The 10,930-nt window shown below is 51.0% G+C and overlaps 1 protein-coding gene across 1 annotated transcript; it reads right to left on the bottom strand.

Annotated features, from left to right (window-relative positions):
• Positions 1-170: 170 nt before the first annotated feature.
• Positions 171-3,113, bottom strand: LOC141583007 (5-hydroxyisourate hydrolase-like). The gene is made up of 4 exons (XM_074392439.1): positions 3,046-3,113; positions 2,499-2,633; positions 719-854; positions 171-221 (listed from the first exon to the last, which is right to left on the bottom strand). Exons 1-4 carry the CDS (start codon positions 3,111-3,113, stop codon positions 171-173), a joined length of 390 nt encoding a protein of 129 aa, XP_074248540.1.
• Positions 3,114-10,930: the final 7,817 nt, after the last annotated feature.

Genomic DNA, 10,930 nt, shown 5'->3' with positions numbered 1-10,930 from the left:
TCTCCAGGACTTCCCTAGGAAGTGGGTGACCCTAGTGTTCCCTGATGAGAACGAGGCCCACTCTGTTGGGGTCGGGGGGCACAGCTTGTGTATGGGAAGGGGCAGGTGGCCTCCTGCTGCCAGGCTTGGCTCTAGCTCCTTCGGTAGGTGGTATAGGACCAGGGGCTCCACTACAGGGACACGTGGAACTTCTGGGCCTCGCTGGGGATGGTGAAAACAACCTGAGGTGGAGAGAAGGCCAGGGAGAGGGTGAGGGGGTGGCAACAAACTAGCCCCACCTTGCCTGGGAGAGTTCAGCAGCCCAGAAGGAGGGTCTGGGATGGGGTGAACCCTCCCCACCAGAGGGGCATTCCTCTGAAGCCACAGCCCTGAGCGCAGCCACAGCCTGACAGGGCAGATGCTTCTGTGCGGCGGCAGTGAGGTCAGGCACAGAGCTGGAGGTGGCTCAGAGGAAAACCTCTATCAACAGAGGGGATGAGTCACCCCTGGCCCAATCTCCTCACAAAGCCTGACCCTGGGCAGGTCAGCAATGGGTGTGTCCTATAGAGTCTTGCTGCCTGGAAACCTTTCTTTTGGGAGCTCACGGCAAGTGAGCTCACCCACCTGCCACCACCCAGGACCAGTCTGCCCGCCGCCTAAATGATGCCGGCCCGCAGGACCTGACCTGCCGGTTCCAGTGAGTCACAGACCTCAGCCCTCCAGCGCACTGGGCACTCACCTCCACGTATGTGTAGAAGCTTTCCTGCCCCCTCTTCCTCCAGTAGGCCTCAGTGTCAAAGGTGAGCTTGTAGGTGCCTGCCTTCATCTGGTCCCGCGTCAGGAGTCCAGGGCAGCGGCCATCTGGGTCTGTGTAGCTGGGGAGAGGATGAGGGTGCAGAGGGAGATGAGGAGCTCCCCACCCCCAGCTTTCTTGGGTCTGCACGCCACCTGTCAGACTTGGGTGAGCAGAGTGGGACTTGGCCTGCGGCTCCGGAGCAGTCAGGACCCCACAGCACTGTCTTTAGGGAATCATAACACTGAGAAGAAAAAGGGAAAAAGCTCCCATAATTTACCCCATGAGCAGTAACCAACTTAGAGCTGGTATATATTTTTCCAGATTTTCTCTATGCATATTTGTTGACAAACAACTCATCAAATGGATTGTACTATTTGTATTATTTTATAAGCTGTGGTTTTCACTTAATATATTGTGTGTGGCTTTCTGGGTCAATAACTGCCAAAACCCTCACCACAGGGTGGGCCTTTCCACTGCACAGAGCACACCCATCGTGTGCCCTGGTGCCTTGTCAGGGTCCTGAACTCCTGTGGCTCTGCCCAGTGTCACCTCCGGAAAACCTTACATCATTCTTGCCAGCTGGTCTTTAAAGTGTGCGCCTCAGCTGTGATTATTAGAAAGAGCAGGCCGGGTGCAGTGGCTCCCACCTTTAATCCCAGTGCTTTGGGAGGCTATGATGTCAGGAGTTCAAAACCATCCTGGCCAACATGGCAAAACCCCATCTCTACTAAAAATACAAACAAATCAGCCAGGTGTGGTGGTCCTTGCCTGCAATCCCAGCTGCTAGAGATGCTGAGGCAGAGAATTGCTTGAACCTGTGGAGTGGAGGCTGCAGTGAGTTGAGATTGCACCACTGCACTCCAGCCTGGGTGACAGAACGAGAGGACATTAAAAAAAATATATATATATATACATATATATATATATATATATATATATATATATATATATATATATATATAGAGTACCTGTGTATGTGGTGAACCTCTGTGAGACTCGTAGGCCACATGGTCCTCTCGTAATTTGTCAGGTGGGACCTGGAGGAATTAGTGCCTCAGCTTTTGCGAAGGGTCAAATGAAGATGGAGGAGCTGCACGGGCACACCTGATCCTGTGGGCCCCAGCCCTGCTCTTCTGGCTGGAAGAGAGGGGCTTGCTTCCCACTTAGGGCCATAAGGCCTAGGGGGTGACACCCACCTGGGAAGTGCCCGTGGAGCCTGTGTCTGAGGCAGTGGGCAAGGCCCCATGGAGGCCGAGGGAGTCGTTGCCCTCAGGCCTGGCTGGGAATTCCAGCACAGAACTGGGCTTACTGTAGAAGGAGTAACCATGGTGCTGGCTTCAGGGTGTCTGGAGAATGGAAAGCAGTGTCCAGCTACTGCCTGGCACAGGGTTAACTGTGATCTCAGAGGCAGTGAAGTCTTCCATTTTCCCTCAGGGCTCACCTAACCCACCCCCCACCACCACACAACTGCCAGGAACTGGCAGAAACACTCCCACACCATGAGGTGCTCAGTGCCCTGAGGTTGGAGGTGGGAGGAAACAGCACCTCTACTCATTTCCCTATGGGCTGAGAGAGGCAGGAGGGAAGCCCTGGTCCCTCCCCGCACCCTGGGCTGAGTGGAGGGTCAGCAGCGTCAGCCCTGCTTTCCAGCCTCACTGCCTGGCTCCCTAGCCCCTGCCATCTGTCTCAGGGCAGGACCTGCCTACTAGCGTCTTGGGCCTACCTAGTCCTCGGCTCCATCCACTGCTGGCTGTGGTCCTCCAGCCGGGACAAGCAGAGGCAGAGGCCCCTGGCTGGGACCCCGGAGGCGGTATCCAGCACATGGGTGTTCAGTGGGCAGCCCAGAGGCTCCATGCTGCTGCCCTAGGCCAGGAGGAGAAGGCCAGGGTGAGCGTCTGGGGCCCTGTGCCCACCCGCCCCAATCCTGCATCCACACCAGCTGTAAGGTGTAAACGGCCCTCTGGACAGTCCTTCCAGTGCCCAGGGGACAGGGGGCAAGAGCCACTGGAACTGCCTAGTCCGCTGAAGAGGGTCCAAAGCTCAACAGCGGACCTGTGCCTCCCGACCCTTCCCGGCCAATCCCCCCGATCTCCGGCTCCCCCGCCCCACTGGGGACCAAGTCTCACGCCCACGCCCCCCACAAAAGTCCCATCGTCCCCCAGGCCCTCCAGTCTCTGGGCTCTCTCCTCCGCCCCCTTACGTGGGTCCACGATGCTCAGCCCCGCCCTAGGCAGCTGAGGGGACAGGAGCCCGGCATGTCCAGGCCTGGCCCCCTATCCTCCTGGGGGCCCAGGTGTCGCTGGAGCCGCAGCAGCCGCGGGGCGGCCCTGGAGCTCATCCGGCCCCACCGACTTCGACGCCCGCGGGCAGAGGGAAGGGCGGGGCCGTCACCCCGCCTCGGACCACCGCGTGCCCACCAGGAGGTCCCCAGCGGGGCTTTGCCTAGGAAGGGGCGCTGGTGGAGAATCAGGGCGCAGAGACCTGGAGCCCCGAGAGGAGTCGAGGACAGGGGCGCAGGGCAGGCGCGAGCCGGGGCCGGAGTGGGGCGGGGCAGCCTCGGGGCGGGGGGTGGGGGGTGGGGCCGCGGGCCAGCAGGTGAGGCGGGATTGGGGTCCGCGCCGGGTTTGGAGGTCCGCAGTTTTGCCATGGAAGCTCCTTACGGGGAAATACGGTTAAGATTAGCCGAGACAAAGCGGACTTGACCCAAGCCAGGTAAGCAAGTTCTAGTCACCTGCCGGGCTGGTCAGAGGAAGCAGCCCCATCTTACAAAAGGAAGAGTATACGGGGCTAGGGGTGCGGAAGGGAGTTTTATAATCTGCCAGCTTGTAACAGGAACAGAGGTCGTTTTTCAGCTTTCGACAGACTTACATTATTCTGTGACTTTTGTGGCGGCAGTTTGAAAAAACCAGGCCGTGTAAACAGGAGTCTGAAGGGAGGTTCGCTTTCCCGTGGCCGCCCCAGGTGGCTGCGTTCAGGCGGTGCTCAGTCGCAGCAGGTCCGGCAGCTTTGCTGTGGCGCCTAGACAGGAATGCAGCTGCAGAGCAATCCGAGGGGGCTTCAGCTGCCCCTAACGATCCGGTGTTTCAATAGGTAATGGAAGAGGGGCTGCTTCTTGCTGGTCGGGGGCATGTTTCTTTGTGAGGCTAGGTTGCAGGGGTTGCCATTCCAGGAGCTGTTGGTGCTCTTGGCGCGCCTTCATATCTTGTATTGCCCCATGGGTGAAAGCTTTAACACGGTCTTGTAAAAACTGGGTGAGGACTGGTAAGAGGCAGGGACCAAATGCCAGGAGGAAGACGGAGTTCTGGCGGGGCCTACAAGGGGCAGTAGCCAGGGCACCCAGGAGTTTCAGAACCACTGGAGGCAGGTGGAACGACTAAGTTTTTGTGTTCGGTCACTGAGTTGTTTTTTGTTTGTTTGCTTGCTTGTTTTCTAGACGAAGTTTTGCTCTTGTTACCCAGGCTGGAGTGCAATGGCGCGGTCTCGGCTCACCGCAACCTCCGCCTCCTGGGTTTGGGCAATTCTCCTGCCTCGGCCTCCTGAGTAGCTGGGACTACAGGCACGTGCCACCATGCCCAGCTAATTTTTTGTATTTTTTTTAGTAGAGATGGAGTTTCACCATATTAATCAGGATGGTCTCGATCTCTTCACCTCGTGATCCACCCGCCGCAGCTGTACTAGCCCTGATTCATTGAGGCAGAATCAGCATTGTTCATTTAAAAATAGGCATAAACCTTTTTCAGCAGTGAGGAGGTCTAGACCTCTGCAGTTTTGTAGGGTGAATTCTGCTCTAAAGAGTCTAGTTGGTTTTGGAGATGAGTGACAGCGTCTGTTTCTTCTAGTGACGACTGGAAGTCTCCGGAGAAATGGCTTCTCGGCCTTTTGGCGAAGATCAAGTGTGGAAGTCTCCGGAGAGTGACCGGAAATGTGGTAATGAGGTTCTCAGGCTTCCGGGTCCTGACCCGACACTGGTGGTGACTCTGAGGGCTAGTAATAAGGGAATGGACAGTATTGGTCTTTTGGGGCAGGCATGTAATGTAGCAGGGACAGGGAGTTGTTGGTTTGAAGGACAAGCCTAATGTGGGGGCAAGGTAGACTAGGGTGCAAGTACCTGTCCAGTGGGTGGGAGGCAGAGTGGGCTGTGGACCCACAGAGGAAGAAGGTGCCTGCCGTGTTAACGCAGACAGAGGAGTGGATTGAGACTAGGTGTTGGAGTGCCTAGTTTCCTCATTTGGAGAGACTAGGATCGGCTTCAGCCACTCAGAGTGAGGAGGAGAGAGAGATCCCTTCGAGGCAGGAAGGAAGGTAATGCGGAGGGCCTGGGTAAAGAGGCCATGAGCTTCAGAGAAAACTGACTCTGGCATAACATTATGTGACAAAGAAGGATGTCAAAGTAATTTTACCCCATTACTAGTTTATTTGCCACGTTTTGTTATTTATTTATTTAATTTATTTATTTTTGAGATGGAGTCTCTCTCTGTCACCAGGCTGGAGTGCAGTGGTGTGATATCAGCTCACTGCAACCTATAGTCTCTGGGTTCAAGCGTTTCTCCTGCCTCAACCTCCTGAGCAGCTGGGATTACAGGCACCTGCCACCTTGCCCAGCTATTTTTTTTTTTTTTTTTTTAGTAGAGAAGGGGTTTCATCATTTGGGCCAGGCTAGTGTCGAACTCCTGACCTCAGGTGATGCATCCACCTCAGCCTCCCAAAGTGCTGGGATTACAGGTGTGAGCTGCCGCGCCAGGCTACATACAGTGTTTTATCTTAACCTGAACATTTTATATCTATTGCCCCCAGGTCTTTAGACAAACTGAACCAATTGTCAACCAGAAAATGTTTAAATTTATCTGTAATGACCTGGGAGCCCCTCCCCAGCATTCTCCCACCTCCTCTTCCACTTCTTTGAGTTGTCCTCCTTTCTGGACTGAACAGTGTATTTCTTAATGTATTTGATTGACATCTCATGCCTCCCTAAAATGCAGAAAACCAAGCTGTGCCGCAGCCACCTTGGGTGCATGTTCTCAGGATCTCCTGAGGGCCGTGTCATGGGCCATGGTCACTCATATTTGGCTCAGAATAAGTATCTTCCAATATTTTACAGAGTTTCACTATTTTTGTTGACACATGATTAAAGAAACATCCATAAAACAGGAATGCTGTATGATGACAGGAGAAGCGAGAAACTATCAGGCAGCAATTTTACATAACATCAAGAAAGGAGCTGTTAGTATTAGCTACAGAGATGCGCCTGGGCTGATAGGACCCTAATGAACAACCAAAAGGCAGGGCTCTGCTGGTGGAGACCTTCTGGGTTTACACAGTGCTAGGTGTGACCCATGCCCACCCAGACTTAATTATACACTCATTGCCCACACTCCCACCAGTGCCATGGCTGGTCCAAGCATGGTATTTAGTATGAAATGGTGGCATCTCAATTCTAAGAAATCTCTACTTTTTTCCTAGAAAACCTCATGGTTATTCCACCACCTAATTGGAAAAACCTGTAAAATTAGAACCCCAAATTCCAACATGTGTGGCACTGTCCTGAGTACATCTGCAGTCCCATGATGGAGTGTGTACTTTTGCTTTGCAATAAAAGCTTCTTGCCTTTGGCTTCATGCTGACTCCTCCCTGAATTCTTTCTATGACAGTGTCAAGAACTTGGAACACAAGCCAGGGCTGCGGTTTCACCAACATCTAAAGACCACCCCCAAGCCCACCAGCAACTGCAGCCTCAACCTCCCAGACTCAAGCGATCCTCCCACCTCAGCCTCCTGAGTAGCAGGCACCACAGGGGTGTGCCACTACTCCAGGCTATGTTTTTTGAGGGGGAGGTGAGTAGATACAGGGTCTAACTATATTGTCCATGCTAGTCTTGAACTCCTGGGATCAAGCAGTCCTCCCACCTTGGCCTTTTGAAGTGATGGGGTTATAGGCATGAGCCGCTGCACCTGGCCCTTTTTGACTTCTGATTAACCCCAGTTCCAGAAATGCCTCCAAGATTTCTACTTTATCTACTGTTCCTTGTGCAGGTACTTATCACAAAACCTGCACTTAGGTCAAAACTATCTTTACAGCAATGTAGTTTGGGAAGTAAAACAAAACAAAACAAAACAAAACACCCCTGTCTTGATGTTTTGCACAAATTACAGGATATGGTATATATAGCGTTCTTGTTTTCTCCTGGAAGGTCAGCTTTAATTGTCCTTATACGCCATGCACACCCTTTCCCTGTGGTATATAAGCCTGGCTAGGGTGGGAAGAGGTAACAGCAAGGAGATCTGCCTGTTCTTCTGCCACTCAAGACCATGCTTCTACTTTTATTTAATTATTTTTTTTTTGGAGATGGAGTGCAGTTTCTTGACCTTGGCAGCGCCAGCTGATTCATCAAGTGTAGGGTCAACAACATGTCTCAGGCACTGATCTTAGAACACTTCAGCGAGACCAGAATCCTGTAGCCTCCAGCTGCATGATAACTAAACTATCATTTCTAATCTTAGAGCTAGCATTAGTCCAGCAAAGGACTAATTCTTGCCCAGGCAAGAAGGAGTCTGCTTTGGAAGAGGGCTGTTACTGTCTTTGTTTAAAATATAAACCACAAAGTAAGTTTCTCCCAATGCCAGTTCAGCCTGTGCCCAAGAATGAACAAGGACACCTTGGAGGTTAGAGGCAAGATGGTGTCAGTTAAGTTAGAGCTCTTTCACTGCGCAGCCATAATTTTGCAAAGGTGGTTTCCAACCCAGCTACCTGGAGGTGCTCAGGTGAGTGGACCGCTTGAGCCTGGGAGGTCAAGGCTACAGTGAGCTGTGTTCACACTACTCCACTTTAGCCTCAGTGACAAAGCAAAATGCTGTCTCAAAAAATGAAACAATAAGAAGCATGGTCTTTGCTGGGCATGGTGGCTCACGCCTGTAATCCCAGCACTTTGAGAGATGGGTGGATCACTTGAGGCCAGGAGTTCGAGACCAGCCTGCCCAACACAGTAAAACACGATCTCTACTAAAAATAACAAAATTACTGGGTGTGGTGGTGCATGCCTATAATCCCAACTACTTGGGAGGCTGAGGCAGAATTGCTTGAACTCAGGAGGCAGAGGTTGCAGGGAGCCATTTTCCTCTACTGCCTCATCTATTTTGGGGAGTTACAGCTTGAGTGAATCAATCTCAGCTGCTCACTTTTATTCTCATAGGAAAAAAACACTAATGGCATTTCTACGGACTTTCCTTAAGTTTGTCAACTGAAGAATGATGAGGTTTCACAGAATTGGAAAGCAGAGCTCTATTTCTCATGAAGAGTTGCAGCCTCGTCATTTGGACAGGCTGGAAAGCATTGCCTCTGGCCAGAAGCCAGAAATAGGCACTTCAAGGGGCAGAAGACTGAGACAGGGATTTATACGGAATGGCTTGGCCAGATTTACATTCCCCTATAAGCTATATGAGGAGTCATGAATATTTATGAGAGGAGAAATGTGTGCATTTGTGACTGAGCTTCCTGCCTCTCTCTGGGTCCAGTGTTCAAAAGGTGCCACTGTTAGAATGACTTGAGGGTGGAGTTTTTGGGCCTCTGACCTCCAACGTGAAGTAGAGGAATGCAGCGACCCTCACTATGCATTCTCTGTAGATTGGCTGGAGGCACTGCCTTGTCAGTGGTCTTTTAGTAGGGAGGAATGCAGTTAATTGTATTGAAACTGCAAAAGGGTCATAGCAGTTGTGGTGGTGGAGTCCCTCAAAAGGGTGGGTTCCTCCCCACCTCTACCAAAAATATACAAGATTAGTTGAGCGTGGTGGTGCATGCTTGTAATCCCAGCTACCCTGGAGGCTGAGGCAGGAGAATTGCTTGAACCCGGGAGTCAGAGGTTGCGGTGAGCCAAGATGATGCCATTGCACTCCAGACTGGGCACCAAGAGTGAAATTGTCTCAAAAAAAAAAAAAAAAAAAAAAAAGCGGCTGGTTTCAGTGTAGCCCGTGGGGAAGAAAGACTAACGGTGGGTAGTGAAGAAGAGGGGGCATAACAAGGCGTGTCTGAGCTCCTGTAACATCATGGCTGGGAACTCAGTTCTCAAGCTTTCTCTGGAGTGTCCTTGCCACAAGGGGTTCTGTTCAATTGGTTGTGGGGTTGTTTAAAAGTGTGTACCACCTCCCACCTCACTCTCTTCCTCCTGCTCTGGCTATGTGATGTGTCTGCTTCTCCTTTGTCTTCCACCATAATTGTAAGTTTTCTGAGGCCTCTCCAGAAGCCAAGCAGATGCTGCAGTGCTTCCTGTACAGCCTGCAGAACCAGGAGCTAGTTAAACTTCTTTTCTTTATAAAGTACCCAGTCTCAGATATTTCTTTGTAACAATGTGAGAACAGAGTAATACAGAAAATTAGTACCAGGACGGGGGCATTGCTATAAAGATACCTGAAAATGTGGAAGTGACTTTGGAACTGGGTAACAGGCAGGGTTTGGAAGACTTTGAGGGGCTTGGAAGAAGACAGGATGATGAGGGACTGTTTGGAACTTCCTAGAGACTGGTTAAACGGTTGTACCAAAAAGCTGATAGTGATAAGTATAGTGACACAAGGTTGACGAGGTCTCAGATGGAAATGAGGAACTTACTGGGACTGGAGCGTAAATCATTTTTGTTATGCTTTAGCAAAGAACTTGGTGGAATTGTGCTTCTGCCCTGGGGATCTGTGGAAGTTTGAACTGGATTGAGATGATAATTTAGGGTAAAGGCAGAAGAGAATTCAAGATGCAGCCTAATTGCTTTTAACAACCTATGCTCATACGTGTGAGGGAACAAATGATTTAAAATTGTAACCTATATTTAAGGGGGATGCAGAGGGTAAAAGTTCAGAATATTTGCAGCCTGGCCAAGTGGTAGAAAAGAAAAACCCATTTTTAGGGGAGGGTCTCAAGAAATCTGCATAAATTTGCATAAGTAAAAAGGAGCCAAGTGTTAATAGCCAGGACAATGGGGAAAAGGCCTTGAAGGCATTTCAAAGATCTTAAAGGCAGCTCTTCCCAGCACAGTCTGAAAGCCTAGGAGGGCTGGATTGTTTGGCAGCCAGGCCCAGATCCCTGCTGTCCTGTGAGCCTGGAGACCCTGGTCCCTGCATCCTGGCCACTCCAGCTTCAACTATGTCTAAAAGGGTCCAAGTACAGCTCTGGTGGCTGCTTCAGAGGGCGCAAGCCATAAGCTTTGGCAGCTTCCATGTGGTGTTAAGCCTGTGGTTGCACAGAGTGCAAGAGTTGAGTCTTGGGAACCTCTGGCTAGATTTCAGAGGATGTCCAGAAAAGCCTGGATGTACACGAAGGAGCCTGCTGCAGGGGTGGAGCCCTCATGGAGAACCTCTACTAGGGCAATGGAGAGAGGAAATGTGGGGTTGGTGCCGAAACACAGAGTCCCCACTGAGAAGTTGCCTATCGGAGCTATGTGAGAAGGGCCACCATCCTCCAGGCCCACCAGGAGCTTGCATCTGTGCCAGGAAAAGCCTCAGGCACTCAATGCCAGCCCATGAGGGTGGCTATGGGGGCGTTGAATCCTGCCAAATCACAGGGCCATAGCTGCCAAAGGCCTTGGGAGCCCACCCCTACAGGCCTGCATGTGGGATATGGAGTCAAAGGAGATTATTTTGGAACTTTAAGATTTAATGACGCCATGTTGGGTTTTAGAATGAGGCCTGGAGCTCCTTTCTTTTGGCTGATTTCTCCATTTTGAAATGGGAATATTTACCCAATGCTTGTACTCCTATTGCATCTTGGAAGTACATAACTTGTTTTTTATTTTACAGGCTGATGGGTGGAAGAGATTTGCCTGTGTCAGATGAGACTTGGAACTTCAAACTTTTGAATTAATGCTGAAATGAGTTAGACTTTGAGAGACTGTTGGGAAGACACTATTGTAGTTTTGCAGTGGGAGAAAGACATGAGATTTGAAGGGCAAGGGTTGGAATAATACGATTTGGATCTGAGGCCCATCAAATCTCATGTCGAACTGTAATCCCAAGTGTTGGAGGTGAGGCTTGGTGGGAGCCAGCTGGATCATGCAGTGGATTTCTTATGAAGGGTTCAGCACCATCCTCACTTGGTAATGCTTTCATGATAGTGAGTGAGTTGTCATGAGACCTGGTCATTCAGAAGTGTGAGACATCTCTCTCCTCACTCTCGCTCCTG

Source organism: Saimiri boliviensis, chromosome Y (assembly GCF_048565385.1).
Source record: "Saimiri boliviensis isolate mSaiBol1 chromosome Y, mSaiBol1.pri, whole genome shotgun sequence".
Classification (NCBI taxonomy): Eukaryota; Metazoa; Chordata; class Mammalia; order Primates; family Cebidae; genus Saimiri; species Saimiri boliviensis.
The sequence above is the reverse complement of the archived record's forward strand: the minus strand, read 5'-3'. Positions and strand labels throughout refer to the sequence as shown.